At 37.7% G+C, this 20,332-nt stretch overlaps 1 protein-coding gene across 11 annotated transcripts in view; it reads left to right on the forward strand.

Annotated features, from left to right (window-relative positions):
• LOC112977592 (serum albumin-like) overlaps nt 1–18,763 on the forward strand; it is a 45,117-nt gene extending 26,354 nt beyond the window's left edge. For 6 of the 11 annotated variants that reach the window (XM_026090092.1, XM_026090095.1, XM_026090093.1 and 3 more), the window contains 16 exons: nt 6–139; nt 4,788–4,831; nt 6,370–6,430; nt 7,243–7,375; nt 8,227–8,441; nt 9,223–9,355; nt 10,386–10,483; nt 11,554–11,683; nt 12,615–12,829; nt 13,420–13,552; nt 15,407–15,504; nt 15,672–15,810; nt 16,322–16,545; nt 17,100–17,232; nt 18,277–18,333; nt 18,574–18,763. In XM_026090092.1, coding sequence (XP_025945877.1) covers nt 7,247–7,375; nt 8,227–8,441; nt 9,223–9,355; nt 10,386–10,483; nt 11,554–11,683; nt 12,615–12,829; nt 13,420–13,552; nt 15,407–15,504; nt 15,672–15,810; nt 16,322–16,545; nt 17,100–17,232; nt 18,277–18,327 — 1,698 coding nt within the window. In that variant the 5' untranslated portion in view covers nt 6–139; nt 4,788–4,831; nt 6,370–6,430; nt 7,243–7,246 and the 3' untranslated portion in view covers nt 18,328–18,333; nt 18,574–18,763. Of the gene's footprint in view, nt 1–5; nt 140–4,746; nt 4,832–6,369; nt 6,431–7,242; nt 7,376–8,226; nt 8,442–9,222; nt 9,356–10,385; nt 10,484–11,553; nt 11,684–12,614; nt 12,830–13,419; nt 13,553–15,406; nt 15,505–15,671; nt 15,811–16,321; nt 16,546–17,099; nt 17,233–18,276; nt 18,334–18,573 lie in introns of those variants that run through there. The other 5 variants (XM_026090097.1, XM_026090098.1, XM_026090101.1 and 2 more) reach the window with 2 other exon arrangements.
• Nucleotides 18,764–20,332: the final 1,569 nt, after the last annotated feature.

The following is a 20,332-nucleotide window of genomic DNA, read 5'->3' on the forward strand; positions in this document are numbered from 1 at the left end:
TTTAGCAGGAATATTAATCCCACTGGAATATGAACAGCTTTCCCTTCAACTACTAAATTCTTTCCACTCACCTCCAGTCTCTTTCAAGTGCAATCACCTGGACATAGATGTGAATGGGTGCTTCTTTCTGATAAAGGAGGTATTGTTGTAAAATTTATGGTTCAGAAACTCTATAAGAGCAATTGTTCTACCATGGCATCTCTTCGTTCCTACTGATTATATAGTATCCTACATAAGATAGCTCACAGCACAAACTGCAGACTGGCCATATGCAGGACAGAAGTTTGTTAAATGGGTATCTCTGAACGTGTTTCTCCACTAGGAGTTTGAGAAGGAAGTTCTCCACTTTGTATCTGCTCTTCCACTTTGCACAGCGTGGCATGATGAAAATGTTTCAAAATGATGCATACTTTTTTCCCAAGTCAATTAGACTTGGAATTACTTTCCTTTGATCTCCCAAATCTGAAAACATACTATTTTCTATCTGCAACTTTGCACATAATGGTGTGTATGGATGCATTCATCTTAAAATGCAATGGGCATGTTCCTTTCTGTAATACCAGGACAACTTTGCTGGAGGCTTACTCAAAGCATGAAAGCATTGAGTAACAGGAAGCTCGGTATAATATTTAATATTGTTAAACAAACATCAATGCTGGAGTTCAGATCTCTCTTTCAGCAGTGATATGAGATGTTGGCATGAAGTGCAGGACAGACAACAGACGATATCTAGAAATAAACATGGACCCTGTATTACAAACTTACATATTAACTCTAGGGGACCAGTGGTATTCTTGCTAACACTGCACAATGCTGCAGGGGAAAATTCCAGATAGCTTTCAAGATGCAACACTAAATATTGACTCATTTTCTTGTGCTAAATTTCAAGAGAGCAAAAAAGATTTGAATCTCCTGATCTTTAGGTGCCATTTTCAGAAGAATGCTTTGTGAAGAGAGCCAGATACACATTTCAAGAGCTGTTTTAAGGCATGATTTGTCACTACCACATTTTTCACCACTTTGACTTGAGCAATGTTACAGTCTGGTTGCATTTTATAGTCAGTTTACTGTTATCAACAATACACCTAAACACACGTTTATGTCTCACTGAATGCTCTACTAGGATTTGAAAGGAGACAGGTACAAGATACAGGAAAATCAGGCTTATGTTTGTAGGATAGTAATATTTTCCATTTTTACAGTGGCTTTCATTGGATTGGAAGGTACCCACTGGATCACTGAGTCAGCTCCTTCCATCACTTTTATTTGAGACCTTGGAAAAAGCATGGTTTACTTATCCATCATTCAGCCTCTCACCATTTATATCAATAATCATAYGTATCAATGCAAAATGTGTGTATAAGTCTCCAAACTCAGAATACTAGTATATCCAAATGTCAGTGATTTAAGGGACAATGCAAAAAATGCACGGTAAATTTCAGGCAGTCTGAAGGCAACAGGTTAATAAAGAAGGCTGATGTTTTAGCCATTGCTTGTTCTTTGAGAAAGGGATGTTGTCGGTAGAATTGATAACAGGCTCAAGGGTTTAAACAGCTCTTCCCTGGGGTCCTGTTAGGGTAAAGCAGCACGGATCTGAGAGGTCCAGATTATTTATCAAAATTCCCATTATTCCCCAGATGGCTGGAATTTTGCTACAGCTGCCTGAAAATAATCCCTATTTCTATCATGAAAAAAACAGGATGCTTTTCTTGAAAATTGCTTTTTGCCCACTATTCTTTATATTAGAGTTATCCAGATCAGTTTTAATTCCTAAAATAAAGCCTTGTTCCTCTAAATCACTAACAAGAAAACTAATTTTTACCTGCCAGATATCAGGAGTAATCTTAGGAAAATGCAAAACTTCTTTGCAAAAGCAACAGCTAGTACAGATTTCATTGTATCTAAATGTTCTTTAAATTAATTTTAGTTTTATACAATTATTCATAAAGAACAGAATGGTCTTTCTGAAAGACAAGATGCATAGTTTTGGTATTTTTCTAAATGAAAATTGTTTGAAGATATTTTAGGCTTAGACATTTCTTTTGATTTAAGACATTTTTTAAAAACTCAAGTTCAGAAACAAAGTGAAATAATTTTTTTCCCAGCAGACTGAAAATTGAGTTAGTCACACAGTTCCCAGTAAGAATAATTTAAAATAGCGGTAAAACTGCTCCCTTCATAAAAATTAGAGGAATAGAAGAGTGAAGTTAATAGGCTACATTAAGACTAAGGAAGTATTAGAAAATATCTCTTAATTATACTGAGACAGTTGCTACCACCGGCAATGAGGTGCCAAGGGAAGAGCACGACATCTAGCAATGCACTGAGAATCGGTGTGTGGATTGAAATCCAGCCACCAGAGGGAGGAGCTAAGCAAAAGCAGCAGCCTCCTGTCAGAAGGAGCTTTTGCTGCAGGTTTTCAGCTAGAGCAGAGGGCAGGAGCAGGAGCGTTGTCCATTACAGGCGATCTGGAAATCCATCTGCTTTGCAGTCTCTTGGAGAGAAAATGTTAGCCACTCCGGTTCTGCAATTTTTTCCTTTTTTTTTTTTCTCCAGTAATCCTTCCTTTTTAGAGAACCTTAAAGATTAAACTTTAAAATTACCAGAACATGTCCTTATTCCTTTTGTAATACTCTTTCAGTAATAAGATTCTAGACTTCATTGACTAGTCTCCATCTTAACTCCACCTGACCACGTTATTGGCATTAGATGTAGATATTTGTCTATATTCATATTCATGTATATTCTATAGTTGCAGTAGAAATGGGTTTTACTGAACTAACRTTAATAGCACTGAGGTCATTCTGATGTTCTAATAAAGTTTTAATTTTGMTGGACATTACGTAGTGAAAACTGGAGATCAGGAGGGATGAGGAAAGTATCCCAGGCAGGTGAAAGCAGGATTGAAAGTTATGGAAAAGGACTTTAAGGGGAGTTAAAGATGTTATTCAGTCCATCCCCCTCCCTCAGATATCCTTATCAGCTTGTCATACACCAAGGAGTGGTAGAGAGCATTCAAGCTGTCTATACCATTACAGTGCTTTTAACAGCTTCTGTCAGGCTGGTGACTATTTCCTCCAGAGATTTCTGCAGTTCTTGCAAACTAAAACTTAAGTAATTGACTGCAATAGGTAAGAGTACTTCTCTACATTCTCTGTGAAAGAGGCCGAAGGACTGACTGACGTCAGCTGTGTAAACGTGTGCTTCTGGCCTCTCGAACAACAGTGTGAACAATGCACAGGAGTTCAGCTCTCTTGCATATTCTCCATCAGTTCCCTATTAAAACATGGTGAAATCAGCTGGTGTAAATCATAGTATTTCCCGTTGTGAAACTACATCACTTCACGCTCAGTAAGAGTCCGAGAATTCAGAAGCCAGTTGAAATTTGAGAAGCCATTTACCTGTATCTTTGTGTTCCTCACTGTGTTTTACCAATATGTAATTATTCTTAYATCAAGTACTACTACTTTTTTTTTCTTCTTCTTCTTTTTTGAAAACTCTAACTAAATATTCTGGAAAAACAATTTCAATTTTATTCCATGTCCTGGGGCTGTGTGTAAACTTTYCTCAATTCTTCCTGTGTATGATCTCCTAAATTACTGACTAATCAATAGAAACCTTTCAAAGAGGAGAGCAGTGCATAATGAAGAGATTACTCTTAGAAGGATGTTAATACAAATGAGAATTCATTGCAAAAATTATGAAATTACAGGTCTTGCAAATGTTTACGCATATATTTGGCAGTTAGCTGGATCATGATGAATAGCAGCACCCACAGAAAAACAGAACCTGGCCTTGCAAATCAGATGCTCAAAGCAGCCCTTCTGCTGTCTGGCCAGCCTTCTTCTTGGATGTTACCCTAAGCGTATGGCTGGAAATATGGGGTGAGGTGCAGTCTTACGCAGTTTAAGAGTGTCAATTCCAAATTACTGACACAGATTCAGTGTCTGAATTAAATTGTTCCACTCTGGAGTTGAATATATTGTGAGATTCAGATTCTTTGGTACCTGTTCCACACTTGTAACTTTTGTTTCTTTATGAATTCAGAAGCCAACTGAAATTTGAGAAGCCATTTACCTGTATCTTTGTGCTCATCCCAGTATTTTACCAATATGTACTTATTTTTATACCGAATAAAGGACTAGATTCAATTGTGCACTTGTGCCATTCCAAAATGAAAAGCAGCTTCTTAAATATTCAGTTATTTCTGTCACTGGAGGACTTTAAAGCATCTAGAATATTCTAAGAAATTTGCAATCTCATATTTTGTAATTTGATTTAAAATTAAAATTCTCTAATAAGAAGTGAATATGTGGACTGAGTCCTACCYGGGTGAACAGTTACTGTACCATACCAACCTGCTGTGCTTTTGAACAAATACTAGCAGAAAAGAAGCATGGCTATAGGATTAGACTTGATGACATTTTTGTCTGATGCCTTGAACCCCTTGTTTGTAATTTGATAAGGAAATTTACGCAAAACTTTATCTGTTTGGGTGCTGGAAGGTTCAACCTCTTCAGGACAAAAAGGTCCACAGTAAAACATAATAAACAAATAATATCAAATTCATTTTTGGCAAGGACATTCTAAGTTTTGTAATCTCCTTCGGACCAAATGGAAATCTACAAATGCCAACTGTAAGGTTAATAATTTACAGACAGTGTCTGTAAAGAGTATATAAACAAATGCTTTCCCTTCAATCTTCCTAGCATTTTCTCAGTAATTCAGCCCACATAATCTGCAGCCATGAAGTGGGTAACATTAATTTCGTTTATTTTTCTCTTTAGTTTTGCTGCATCCAGGAATCTGAAAAGAGTTGCTCGAGAATCAGGTAAGAAAGGACTAATTAATTGCCTTTGCAGTCTTTGTTATATTAATTTGATGGCTTCAATGCAATTTCATGAACAATTTTTGAGAGCTTGATCCAAAGTCAACTAAAGAGAATAGAAAAATTTGATTGACTGGAAAAGAAACTGAACAAAGAAGTCTTGAAGGGATGGGTAGACCACTCCAGACAATTACTTAACTAGGCAAGTAAGTTTGGTAACATGTCCTTTTGCAACACTGGAGTATTGCATGAAGAGGTGCTGATCATTCAGAATCTGTTACTTTCAGCTTGGAGCCAGTGGATGCACTGTGCTTCTGGATGTGCTCTCTTTTGAATGATATTTCAAAAGTAAGTTCCTTGCCAATTAAAGGCATCACTAGGTCACAGCTAGGTCAAAAATGCAAAAATCTATACCAGTCTGGGCTGTAACAATGGCTAGCCAAAAACTTCCCATTGAGTCATTTTTCCATGTGTTATGAAACTTGAGATCTTAGTCAAACAAATATTTCTGCAGCAAGTCCTAGAATTTTTCTCATTGAAATTTTTGATTTTTGTTTAAATATGAAAATGCCCAAATTAAACAAAACTGAATTTTCAGGAGCTGGTCTGGAAGTATCAGTGAACAACAGCAATAAAGATTTGAATTGCAATTTTCAGCACTATATCCGTTATTATCAAAGCAGGTCTATTGACCTCAGTTCAGGTAGAGGAATTATTCTCCACATTTTCTAAAAGCTGTTGAATGGTACTTCTAGAACAAAGTGACCCCATCTGGTTCAGTCCGGACTGTGGCCACCTGCCTCAGTATCTGCTTGGAAAGCTTTGGGGGAGCCTTCTGACCAAGAGCGTGGTATAACTACAACCTGTTTTATTACCATCAAGTCCAAGTGAAGGGTCTTTTTCTGCTTTCTTGCTCGTGAATAACACATATGATACGCATTCAGTGAAAAAAGAATATGAATTTGACAAGTTAATAATTTTATGTTTGAAAAATGATAACTCTACTAATGCATATGCAGTCAAACTGCAGCTGCGTTGTTTTATTTATAATGTAGACATTATCATATTGATGGTTATGAAAAGTACGTTTGCTAACCCTTAACAATAACCTGCAGCAGTCATTTTGAATATTTGAACTATGAATATGCTTACAGAGTTAAATACTATATTAGAATCATACCAATTGCACACTTGGGTTCCCTCAGAACGATGAGCATGTGCAAGAGTTAGGTTTCTGCAGACACATGGAAAAGCTGAGACAGCAGAGATTTCAAGGTGGCCTGAAGAAAGCTTTAGATTAAAGTTCTCTGAAAAGCAATACAGTTTCCAGGATGATATACCAAGCAAAGGTGGGAATTTTACAAGTGCTGAGCATTAGCTCGGTCTGTTCCAAAATAATGTTATTGCTCCCTTAAGCTCAGGAGCTGGGTAAATGCTGAACACTTTTGAAAATCTGGCCCGAGGTGCCCGGAATGTATTCTTTGAGGGATCTAGCAAGCAAATGTGACAATGAGCATCACTATTCTTTCCTTTTTTCCTAGAACACAAGAGTGAGATTGCCCACCGGTACAATGATTTGAAAGAAGAGACATTTAAAGCAGTGTAAGTGAATGCTCAACTTGTATTTTCTGCTTGTTTTTCATCTTTCTGATATTGGACAAAAAAGGAAAACTAAAAAACCCTATATGAGCTAGCAAGGAAAATATGTGCCTCACTGAACCACAGCATAAAGTTAGCCTTCTTACTATTAGTGTACATTTTGTAAGCCTCGAGATACTTTAAGACCTGCAGAAGTCATGATGACCTTCTTGGTCCCTGGAAACACAACCCTCTGCAAAGTTTATGAGAAAACCTGTGTTCCTTATGTGAAAATAAAACAGGCATGAGTAATGCAGTTTTGATAATCTCTGGATGAAGAGAAGTTATTCAGGATTGAGGCATTACCCAAAAAACTGAATGACCACCAAACAAAATCTATGACAGGCTTTCTGAAAGAATTCAATTATTTGCTTTTGAAAATGGTTTGGGGAATAGCAGAGGGCCCTGACAGGAACATAACTACTTCTGAAAGAAGAAAGCCTGATGTTTTATGTAACAATGGCTAAAACATCTTAGTTTGTGGCATTTTTGAATGAACTAGGTAGAAGGGATATAAAACTCAAAGCACAGTCTTTTCTGTGTTGCTTCTAGTGTGTTATGACTTTCGTTCTTGGGAAGTAAAGGTTAAAAACATCCTTCAGAAAGGAGTTGAGAACATGAAGGAAACAGAACCCAGTACTATGATCTTCATGCTACTCTTTTTAAGCATTTGTGCATATCGTTTGAACAAACAATTCTGAATTCGGAAGCATCTTTGGAAATGATGACTGTTGTTTTTCTTACCTACACATTCCGAAATATGCTTTGTGTTTCAGCACCATGATCACATTTGCCCAGTATCTCCAGAGATGCTCTTACGAGGGGCTGTCTAAGCTGGTGAAGGATGTTGTTGACCTGGCGCAGAAGTGTGTGGCCCATGAGGATGATCCTGAGTGCACAAAGCCACTGGTATGCAGTGAATCCTTTGGTATTGTGTTTCTCCTCTTTTTATGCAGCTACCAAAGTCATCCTGTCGAGGATTTATACCGATACTTTCAGATTCGGAGGTTTTGATAGTCAGCTGCCGATACCCAAATTTTAGTGCTGAAACAAAGAGCTTTTTTGTGTCAGGTTCTGAAATTGTGCCTTTCTAAAGTGCCTAAATGACCTGTGGAGCCATGTAGCAGAGCCTAGAAACCACACTTTGGCACATTAAGTTTAGCGTTGCCTAAAAGTAGATGTTATCTTTTAGTACGAATACCCCAGTTGCAAAATACAGGTCTCATTCTAGATGATAACTCCTAAGATCAGGTATCAAAAAATGTCTACAGGTACCCCAAATCCCTGGATGTCTAGCATGTTCAACCAGGCCTCTAAGGAAGTTAGGTGACTGTGTTCTTGCCAGCTCTAACATTCAAGCCAAATGACGTGATTACAGTCATTCTCCATAAAGGTTTCCCAAACTGTTTGTCAACTAGAATATCAAATCCTGCTTCCATAATTCACCTGAAAATTCACTTTAGTGAGAATATAAGTGAAAGGAGACCACTGTATGGTACAGAGTATTTTTAAATTATAATTAAAAATTAGAACTTTTTTTTCTTGATAAAGCATTGTAACACTGTTGTTATTGGATCACATAAAGTAAAACTTTATGAAATTGCTTTGAAAACAATGGATTATTCTGATTTATGGTCTAAATCCTATCTAGTAAAAATTTACTTTTTTAATTTGGATTTTCTTTTACAAATAAAGAGAATGTACATTACACTCTTCATAAACAATCATAGTTCTGACCCTCATCAATTTCTCCCTTTTAGCCCACAATTTTCCTGGATGAAATCTGCCAGGTAGAAAAACTCCGTGACTCATATGGTGCAATGGCTGACTGCTGTGGCAAAGCTGATCCTGAAAGAAACGAGTGTTTCTTGTCGTTTAAAGTACACCACCCAGATTTCGTTCAGCCGTACCAAAGACCAGCTTCTGATGTGATATGCAAGGAATACCAGGACGATAGAGTGTCACTTCTGGGACAGTAAGAAAACCACTGATGTCGTATTGGTTAAATGTTTAGTTATGCAAAAGAGGAATATTCCCAAGGTATACAGAGTGTGCAGACATACAGAACATTTGAAAAAACATGCAATCTCTTATCTGCATGGATAAAACAGCTAGTCAATCATTAAATATCCAAAACTCTCATCATATATTTTCATTCCGTGCTAGAATAATTTTCTCCACTCAAAGCTCAGTTTAAAAAAAAATCACATTTTTTATAGGTAAATCTTTATTTTTGTTTTTGCTGTTGTTGTTTTTTKGCTAAAAAAACTCCCTGGAACTATGGGATTTTTTTTTCCAAAAACACCCCTGGAAAACCACAGTGTTTCCACTATTGATTTAATAATTTACTTGCTCCAGCTTCTGCCTCCCCTTCCCCATTGTAATTGGAAAGGATGTGAAAAAAGATGACAATAAAGAGAATATAATTTGGCAATAAAATATTGAGAAAATGGACTTTGATGAATTTTTCACTCTCAAAATCAAAATTTGCAAATATTTGACAATGCTTTTAAAAAAACATATATGAAATCAAACTAAGTGGTTGAAGATATAGGGAGTTCATCCTTCTGTCACTGTTACTAAGTTCTGCTTTGAAAACACTAAGATTTAGCACAGCATTTACCATTAGTAGGCAGTATGTTGGAAAACTAGKTTAAATTTCTAAACTAGAAATAAAAGTTGGAGAAACCATACAGAGATTTGATGCCATTTGTTGTTGTTGGAATACGCTACTTATGTCTTCCTTTTTCTTACAGTTTCGTCTATTCTGTTGCAAGAAGAAACCCTTTCCTGTATGCCCCTGCAATCCTTGGTCTGGCTGCTGATTATGAACATGCACTTCAAAGCTGTTGCAAAGAGAGTGATGTCGGTACTTGCTTGGACGAAAAGGTAGATCAGATTTTTCACTTTGGGTAAAAACATAGCATTCTGGTCTGCTACAGAAAGATCTCTTTTGATCTTGGCAGCAATTCTGTTTAAGTTTAAAAGTGATTTTAAAAGGCCAATGTCAAATCATGGTTTATAGTTCCAAAACAAATTGTGCTTTCTTTCYCATGGTGGTTTTCAGTAACCATTTGTCTATGGCTTTGCAGCAACTAAGACGGTCAAAAAATTCACATTTTGATTTTTTTTTTTTTTAAGTGAAAAAGGAAAGTATCAAAGCCAAAGTGTAATGAAGCTTACCTTTTTGTCCCTTTGCTAATACAGTATCAGGCAGTTATGAGTATTGTGCACACGTGCTGAATCCAAATAACATGTAGCACTCAGGGTTTTTCATCTGGGGCTAGGACTGTAGTGAGATCTCACTTTGCAGCCTGGTATGCCAATCTCCAGAGTTCCCTCCTATTCTTCCCCTATTCCTTGCCCAAGCAAATGGAGAAGAAAAAGTGAGAAATGGGTAAAATCTGCCTCTTCAGGCAAATCTTTGCATTAAGAACTTGCATAGAAGGGTCAGGATTAATCATGTGTTAGCCATATGGCTCAGTATCAGGTAACTTCCACACACCTTTGCTTTTCAGGGAACTGTAGCCAAGATTTCTTATTAAACTTCAAGATGGCAGGAGCCAAATTTTTACTTTGTCTCATACTCAGTCCCAGTGACTTCCACGTGGTCACTGTGATGCTTTGAAAGACGGCTTGCGCTCCTTTGAGGCCACAGAGTTTCAATTAAATTAATATTTGGTGAGCAATGGAGGATGGGTGGAAGAACTGTACCATGCCATCAAGTGTGTAGACTAGAAGCTAGATGCTGGACCGTGAACTGGTTAGGGCTAACTAAGAAATTCTCTGCTTAGCTTTTCACAGTTAACCAGACAAGAATCTGTTGTGTTTATGAAGTGGGATTTTCAGTTATTATTTTTTTTCTTGGCCCATTAAATGTAATCAATTTAATGTGACAATGTGCATCCTATTACCATAGGCAGCTGTCATAAAAGAAAAAGTCAAGAAAATAAGCGTGAAGCACCAATATGCTTGTGGAATCCTCAAGAAGTTTGGAGAGAGAGTTTTCCAAGCAGAGTAAGTTCCACTCACTGTTTTATAAAAAGTAGGCTGATTATCCTAAACCAGAAACTACTCAAGAGAAAAATATCAGCATATATATAATTCAACTCCATCTGCAGAGCTCGAAAACTGTACTCAAGATACTTCCTAGTGTACTTTTGCCTGAGGGCCATTCTCCAAAAAAATGGAAATTAGTGGGTAAACCTTTCAACCTAGGGTGTGCCTGTAGTGGTTTCTCTGCCTAGCTCTTTTTATTTAAATATAGAATTCAGTTCTGACCATGTTTCTATATAAAGACAGTAAGCAAAGGAAAACCTGTCTATTCTTAGTTGATAGTGAATACTAGTAAAAAAAAGAGTTTCATTTCTTTTAACTCCCATGGCTAGCTCTAGATAGTTTTGGAAGGTATGGGATATTTGAAAGGGTGTCACTCAGAATGAGACATTCCAGTGTGTTTAATCTACGTTTTTGCCAAAGTTGTGCCCCGTGCCATGCCTGTAGCTTTTTGTGACAGGCATATTAGTAAACAGCAAAGTAAAATGCCAGTTTGAACCTGAAAGCAGTAAAAAAGTCAAACTTGGCAGAATCACAGTTCTTGCAAAAGGCAGATTTTTTAAGATTAAGAAGGACTTGTTGCAATGATTAATGGATCACCTGCCTAAACACAGAGAACTGCTTTCATTCTGTGGTTTGTCTAATATGCTGAGATTGACTAGGATCACCTTATGAGATATAGTTAGCTTCGACATAAAGATTTAATTCAGACTATGGGTGTCTGTGCTAGGTAATCTAGAGATTCTTCACAGATAGAAGGAGATGAATCACTCCCTAGAATCCCCCAAAGTAGACATCTCAGATACACAGTCACAAACTTGTCTCTTTCTGTCTACTTTAAAGGAGCATTGGGTGACAGAGCAAGGGTAGATATCTTCTTTCTAGCCAGCTCAAGTTAGTTGAGAAGAATGGATGAATATTTCCTTCAAACATTGCTAATTTAGAGTATTGTAAGCGTTAATGACTTGCAAGTTTTCTGTTCAATATTGAGCTTTAAATCAAATGTATTTTTCTTTTCTTTTTCTTTCTAGTAAACTTGCTCTTCTTAGCCAAAAATATCCCAGGGCTCCATTCTCTGAACTTCGTAAAGTTACAGCTGAGATTAAGGATATTCACAAAGAGTGCTGTGATGGGGACATGGTGGAGTGCATGGATGACAAGGTAAGCTAACTGTTTTTCAAAAATATTTACATATTTGAAAAATGTTAGGAAGACAATAATTCCTACAAGCTGTTCATTCACAGTCCAGGGCGATTGTATTCAATACTGCTGGCTAGTTCCTCAGCCACTAGAAAACCACAGCCAGCTTAACTGACTGTTACTGAAGTTTGTTTTTTTGACCAGTTCTGATCGAGCCCTTTATCATAATGATGACAATGAATTATTACTTACACTATAGTATGTTTCTTTGCTTGAAATAAAAACATTCATCAGGGAGGTTGTTTGATGGTATTTGTTCACTTCAAGTCCACAACCAAGAACACAAAGCAAAAAGAAGCGGAGGCAAAAAGGCCAGAATTTTTTTCCAGTCCTGCTATGTGTACTACTATTATTCCAGCTTTCATGTAGTGCCAGTGAAATCTAGAGGGCAGCTCACATGGGAAGACTTGCAAACTGCAACAGTAACTTCATTTAAATATCATCTGGCTCCCTGGGACCTAAACATAGTTCTCAAACCTGTAAACAGTTGGTGTTCTGGGATGGCTTTATGACACTTTGGGTTTTTTAAATGTTGCATCCTTTATCAGAGGGGGCGTATGATGGGACTAAAAGGATGAATCGAGTCCTTTGTGACAGACCACTCGATGACTTTCACTGCCTTTCCAGACTACTTGTCTTCTCATTGTTTCTAAGATCAGGGAGGGAGCCTCATTCTCAGACTCCTACCAGCAAACATCGTTCTCAGCAAGCACGGGAAATGTCAGTCTCTCCCATACTTCTTTTTTCTATGGAGACACCATTTCTTCAGGAAATATAAGTAGATTGGTGACCTGAACAAGAAGGGGAGAGTCTGGGAAAGAGAGTGGAGCTGAATTAATCTAACTTTGAGTTCTTATTTCATAACTTCTCTAATAATGTTTTAATTCTACAGGCAGAGCTTTTAAACTATATGTGCTCTAAACATGACGTTTTCTCAAGTAAAATCAAACACTGCTGTGAGAAACCAATTATGGAACGAGGCCAGTGTATTAAGGAAGCAGATTTTGATGACAAACCTGAAGATCTCCCTTCACTAGTTGAAAGATACATACAGGACAAGGAAGTGTGTAAACACTTTGAGGCTGACCACTCCTTATTCATGGCAGAGTAAGTAATGCCAACAACGTGTGCACTTGGGTTTAAACACAGAGAAGTGATGAGCACTGCATAAATTCATCTTCCATGGTTAAAATATAAGGTCCAGGCCTTCTGCTCTTTTAAATTATCTGCTCTCTTTTCTGTACTATGGCATTTTACAACAGGAAAACTGTCCTCTTGGGTGTTTCGATTGCACTTGGAGAAAAGAGACGACCAAATGGAAGTCCAGTGTGACTAATGTTCTAAATTCAGCTCTAGTTTTTCATTCATGCTTTGTGACTGTTCCTGTTCAACACTGTCCTACCTATGGAACCTGCGTTTATCACTGCCTTTCTTTTATTCAGGGGCTTTGTGCATGTCTGTGTGCAACACACCCTTAAGTAGTATTCTATTCTGGAAAAGTGTTTTGTTCCTCTTGCCTTCACTCTGTTGGCAGACAATAGAATGACCAAAGCATRCTACCAAAATGAACATTCAAGATTCATTTTCTACCTTGCTTGATCCCATCCGAGTAACTGTCATCATCAGTTATTGTTCTGTGCATGAAGAACATAGCATGTTATTCGGTAGCTCTAATGCTGTCAGATTTTGTCTTTCAGGTTTGTTTATGAATACTCAAGACGACACCCTGAGTTCTCCACTCAGCTGCTTCTGAGAGTTGCTAAGGGCTATGAAGCGCTCCTGGAAAAGTGCTGCAAAACTGACAATCCTGCTGAGTGTTATGGAAGTGCTGTAAGTGTAATGCTTTGTTTGCACGTAACTAGAGTGCTTGGTTGGTACCCATTAAGAAACAGTTGGATTGAGGAGCTCCAATGGAAGAGCAGACAGGCAGCATTTCAAGAGACTAATCTCAGGGGAAGCTGGGATTCTGAAGGGAGATGAAACAATCCAGAGGCCACGATAGGGATATAGAGTCTTCTCAGAGCATGGATTAATGTCATTGGTCACCTTATGAAATCTCAAACTAGTCTAACTCAACTGACTGATGCCTCTGTTTGTCYGAAGTGATTTAGCTTGTTCTAAATGAGAAGACTAATAGCTGGTTAGCTGAATCATTCTGTGGGCTCCACTGCATATACTGAGTAGCTGTTAACTGATTATGATGGGAGCCTGCGTGGCCAGCTCACATGGACACTCCTAAATTTAGATGTCCTTACCTTGAACTGAATCACACACCAAATGACAACAGAAGTTGATCTACTGACAGCTTTGGCCTAGAGATAGAAAGAAGATGCTCTCAACCATGCCCTCATGGTTGTTAATCCTATATTAAAAAAATATTCGCCTGATTAGAAAAGGGGAAAACWAATCCTGAACAGGAATCAGACAAACATGCTCTAGGCTGTAAGTCCAATAGATAATTAATTTAAACTAAATTTTAAAATCTTGCTGCCTTTTTTATTGAATTTATGTTAGAACTTAAGACTCATGTGAGAATCAAGTGCTCCCCGCTCCAGCCAAGTCAGACAGAAATGGTCAGTCTGTTATGACAGCCACAGAGATGACATTATTTAAACAGAGCACAACACAAACTAAATAGAGACAAATCAAACAAACACTATTAGAGGTTAAAAAAAAGACACTTACAAGTTGCACATAAAGAAAATGTCAAGCGATTAGAAGGTCACTGATGCTAGAAAGAGTAAAAGAATATGCATCTTTTAACTCGCCTCTGAAGCTATCAACCCAAGATAGAATATGTTGAAAACACACTTAGATCATGCAAAAGAAAGGAATAGCAGGCAGCTGTTCTGGCTCAGGAGGGAGTTTCTTTATCCTTATGCATGGAGGGCTAGATGCGCGCGCGCGTGTGTGTGTTCATAGCTGCAGATGCACTCCAGCACAGCTGCTGAGCTTAGGCAGTCCAGAGAATTCTGGGTCCGAGATGTTTGCCMAGGAGGCAAGGCATGATCAGACTACAACGGTGTGCTGGCTTTAGCTCATAGTTTTTCCTCATAGTTTGAGGAAACTGCTCCCATGAAGTAATTCTAAATAGCGAGCAACTTTCGACAGATCAAAGGATTGTGTAGTTATTAGGGCTGTGAAGCAAGAGAACAGGCATTAAGTTTCACTCTTGTGCAGCTGTGGCTCCAGAGAGCCACCAACCCGAAGTCATCTAAAAACGTGATTTGCAGCCCGAGTTAACTGTCAATGTTCCCCAAATAGTCAGTGAAGAGAGTGACTGAGCATGGCATGCCAAGAAGGTGATGCATTTCCACTATCTCAACTATCAGTCTAAGGAGTCAGTGGATTGCCTTCATGGAGCTGCTGAATCTCTTTATTCATTACAGAGAAAGTCCAGACAGCAATCTTAGGCTACACACCTAACTCATCTAAATATCAGCAGTACAAACCTCCCCCCTTACTTTTCAACTGCACACTGGAAGGACTTGCTCAATTTACAGGATGTGGGGAGGATTTGTATATCAAAACATTTTAAGATTCTCAGTTAAAAGAATGATTCGACTTGTAAAATGGTTATCTAACAGCTAATGAGACCTAGAAGAGACCAAAAGGTATATTTCTATGATTGTGACCAGGATGTCCTGCTGTGATGTCAGTAATAAATTTGATACTCATTTGCAGGAAGAGGAATTGAAAAAACATATTAAAGAAACTCAGGATGTTATAAAGATAAACTGCGATCTTCTTGCTGCCCATGGTGAGCCGGACTTCCTCAAAGCGTAAGTACTTTCCAATAAGCATTTTCAAGTGTAAGCAATGATCCTGACCTGCTTTGGGCAGATCTATTTGGACTTTGCTTCTATTTTCACTTCACTGCTCTAGCTCAGTGATTCAATGTAGGAAACATTCTTTAAATGTGAACAATCTTTTTGATATGTTTTTTCAGAATTCTGATCCGCTACACTAAGAAAATGCCTCAGGTATCAACTGATACCTTGCTTGAAATTGGAAAGAAAATGGTATCTGTTGGTACTAAGTGCTGCCAGCTTCCTGAAGACAGACGCCTACCTTGTTCTGAGGGTTATGTGAGTGTATTCACTAATTCTCCCTACTCCTCTTTTACCTTTCTTCTGTTCTGAAAAATGTTGAATTCTGATACAATGGTAAAGATGCACTGATTTTTTTCATGAACCACAAACTAAGTGTCTGCGTAATATAATTTGAATCCTGATCATTTTTAATGGACATGAGAACCCAAGTAGTTCTCTCTGACTGTAGCTTGTGAAAACTTTAGCTAAACTTTGTTCTCCCCCAGAAAGCAAAAGTCGGTTTGATTAGATCAATGGCAACTTGCGTTTGGGAAAGCTAAACAGTCTCTTAAAAGAAAACTGTACTTACTTAATTTAGCTTAATGGTCAAATTGTTTGCAGGATAAATGCCCAACTCCAGGAATACATATCAAGTAAATCACTGTAAGACCACGTTTAGATCTGAGAGCTCCCACTTCCAATTACTCTATTGTGACACAAGCATTACATATTCCTATTACTGTAGAAGGTGTAACTAGTGTTTGTCCTTCTTCCTTTGTTTTCTCAGCTGAGCATTGTGATTCAGGATATGTGCAGGAGACAGGAGACCACRCCTATAAACGACAACGTTTCGCACTGCTGCAGTGACTCCTATGCTTACAGGAGGCCATGTTTCACTGCCCTGGGAACAGATGACAAATATGTGCCTCCAGCATTTAACCCCGACATGTTCAGCTTTGATGAAAAATTGTGCACTGCTTCTCCTGCTGAACAGGAAGACAACCACATGAAGTAAGCTAAAAAACAAAAAAAAAAATTTGTGTAGAAGAATTCCTGCAGTTTAAAACTTCTTTGGGGAACAGGAAGTAAGCTACCAGAACTCTGTTTTGCTGTGTGACAGGGACTTCAGTGGAAAGAGAGAATACTGGATGGAATTATATGTTTGTACTGAGCTTGCCAGTGCATAACATCATATAGTTGGAGAGACAAAATAAGGCATTTTCTTCCAGTGAAATCCATGTCCCAGCTGATCAGGTTTATGTAGGTCCACTGCCAGTTTAAGCCGTAGGGTGTACTTAATTGAGACATCATACAGATCATTTTGGTAAGGCTTTCCCACCTGTAACTGCAGCAATAAATAAATAAATAAATACATAAATAAATAAATAAAAGGAAAAGGTGATTCTGGAAAACAGGGAGTTTGGAGTCACAGACAGACATAGGCTCCTCTAGGCATGACAGAAAGCCTCAGAAATGATCCATTTCTGCATAGAATGGGATATTACAAATTGGGAAATCAAACAACAGCAGGTAGCATTAATTGCATATTGTGGCTTTCTTTACAGATTGCTTGTTAACCTCATCAAACGCAAGCCCCAGATGACAGAAGAACAAATAAAGACAATTGCTGATGGTTTCATTGCCATGGTAGACAAGTGCTGCAAGCAATCAGACATTGAGACATGCTTTGGGGAAGAGGTATTTCTTATCTCCCTTATTAAAAAAAAAAATATATATATATATATACACGCAGGACAATCAATAGGAAACCATGCATTAAGTGGTTCTGCAAACCACAATGGCTGCTTGTCCATGTGCCCTTGCAATAAATTTGCCTGTAGAACATGACATATATCTTGATTTACACTCAGATTGTAGTCATAGAATAATTTCATTTGGAAGTGATGTTGGAGATCTTCTAGTCCCATCCTCTGCTCAAAGTAGGACTAAGTTCTAGGTTAGAGGATGTTGCTCAGGGCCTTGTCCAGTAGGGTTCTGAGCATCTCCAAGGATGGAGATTCTACAAAATATAGTTGAAAAATATATATGTGTAGAACTGAAACTAAATCTCTAACACACACAAACTTCCTTTTGGGCTACAGATTCTTCTAGGGCACTAAGGATTACCAGTGAAGAGTGCATCTGGGTGAATTATCACAGAGTTCTAGCAAATATAGATACATTGGCAGGGCAAGTCTAGCTGATTATGTCCTATGAACAGTCATTCCATTTTTTTCAAACCAGTTAACTACAAACATGTTCATTCRTTTGACATTTGCTGTTTCCTAAAGTAATCACAGGAACAGCTCATCTGTAGCCATATTGCTGAGCAGGCTCCAAGCATTTGCAGGAAGTGTAAGTGTCAGTTTCCAAAGAGCAAATCATTATCATTTGAAATATTGAAGATTCTGTATTAGCGATATCGTAAACTGCTTATCCATTGACTCCTTTTTCATTTATAACCCAACTATTACATAGGTAAGTATATTAGGAAGACATTGGAACAAATTACTTAGAACTCACTCTAAAAAACTTATTTTCTACCTTTGCAAGATYGAAGAATATCCAACATACAGGAGTGCACAGCTTTTAAATTTAGAAAGTAGTTACAACTATCATTTGATCTGTAACACGGACACAAGATTTAAGATTTATGAAAGGTCCATGCTCAAGCACTATGTACTTTACTCTCTTTGATTCTCTTTCTCTCTCTCTCACAAATGCTTGTATTCCTTTTTCTAGGGTGCAAACCTAATAGTCCAGAGCAGAGCCACATTAGGAATTGGAGCTTAATACTCGGTAGGTAACAGCAAAAATATGTATATATTGGGACATTTATCTATCCCTCCCTGCTCACCTTCCCACATATTTAGTTGTTTCAGAGCAAATAATCATCTACCTTCCCTTTAACCACTAGATRTTTGCTTTTTCTTTTGTACGGTTTACCATCTGCATATAATGATATAGCATACAGAAAGCTGCACTTGTAGCGGCATGCTAATGTTCTGCAAAATAATCCTTTTAATTTCTCCCTTCTAGGTTGCCAGTGGGGAAAATAAGAAGATAAAATGTTTCTGTGCAACTTCTCCTGCCCATGACCTTTTTTCCTTGGTATTGAATGACTGTTTCATAAATCTTCAGTGTTTTGTCAAACCACATGCTTTTCCAGAAACTTTTCAATTCTATTACTTTGAAAAAATGAATAATAAATAAAAGCTTAATAAATCTGCATCTGTCCTCGTCTGCTGATGACTATCATAAGGCAAAAATCTGCAGTATTCCCTATGGTGCTGCTATAGCAGTGTATTTATGGACAACATAATGATTTAATCTGATTTTAATACACTGACTCAATTACAGGAACWTTTTGCTCTTTTACTTCAACAATTTTATTTATATAGTAAAAGAATGTTCAAAGGAACTGTTCCATCTGAATAAAGTGACAAGCAACTTGCCCTTAAAAAGAAAAAAAGGATCTTTTACATCAGCCAAGACTCAAGTATCTCTTATCTTGTGAAGAGTTGCAAACAGATCTGGTTTTAGCCACTTCTGTTTATGTCTTCAGTTCTTTTTAAAGAGCTTTTGATTTTATAGAAAGCCTCTTGAGAAGCCTACAGTCTAAATCATGCCCTTCATTGCAGGAACTTCCTAACAGAGAAATTTTTGGGTTCCATGCCACTAAAGCACTATAATTTCCTAGTACATACTTAGTTTCAGTCCATGAACACAGAAAAACAGGTCTACTACACCAGAATGAGGGCTGAWATTTTTATTCAGAGCCTTTCTGTACTAAGACATTTCATATGGGTACTTTTCTTGGCCTTGAAACTCTTCATGAGTTCTGCAGTTCATAAATGATCAATCTTCTGCAAAACTGTAGAAATATGCTCAGAATGAAACATTCAGAGACATGGGCCAATGGGGTTGAAAATTTAAAAGAAAGAATCACGAATCTTAATACGGTTGAAAATTTTGATCTTCTGATCACTCTAAGTCACAGTTATGCATTATTGCAGAAGAATTTATATGACTTCAAGGAAGTAACAAACATCTTGCTAAAGATTTAATGTTTTGCCAACTTGAGCAAGAATCGTTAATCGGTCACAGGCACATTTTTCTTTTATTGCTCAATATTTGTTGCTTTTCCCTAATTTATGGAAGTACAAACAGCCATCAGAAAGGCCATTMACATTATGTAATTCACCATCCAAAAAGCTGGTAGTTGTTCACTACAGCTAAGACTAGCCTGCTCTAGGACAGTGCCTTTGCATTTAATTAGAACAAGTCAAGCTTGCTCTGGGAAAAAGTTCTGAAGCATTGAAGTCGCTGCTAGCTGCATCTGTGATGTATATGCTACCTGCATATATGTCTGTGTGGGTTTCTCCTTGGTTTTCCAATCTTTGCTGAAACCCAGGCCATCTCACATTACAATTCTTACATGTGCTAGTTTGATTGCTGTCAACTCTAGTATGCCTCTTCAATTRCTCTTTCTCAGACTACAGATTGAATAATTCCACATACAAAGCACCTTAAATTAAGGATTCAGTTAAGATGCAGAGACCAAAAATGTGTTTATAATTAACACTTTTGTAATTTGCTGGCTCCAAAGAGATAAAGAATTCATATACAGATGATTTCCAGGCTGTATCTTTCAATGCTGAAAAGAGTAATGAGTCAAGGAGCAGAGTAGAGTGAAATATCAACCTACCAAAATATCAGAACAGAATGGAAGGGAAAAAAAAGAAGCCATTTCTACCAGTCACAGGAATCCATGTATTGCACTCTTGCACGTGACAGT

This window comes from Apteryx rowi, unplaced genomic scaffold (assembly GCF_003343035.1).
Source record: "Apteryx rowi isolate R43461 unplaced genomic scaffold, aptRow1 scaffold_85, whole genome shotgun sequence".
In the NCBI taxonomy this organism is placed as follows: Eukaryota; Metazoa; Chordata; class Aves; order Apterygiformes; family Apterygidae; genus Apteryx; species Apteryx rowi.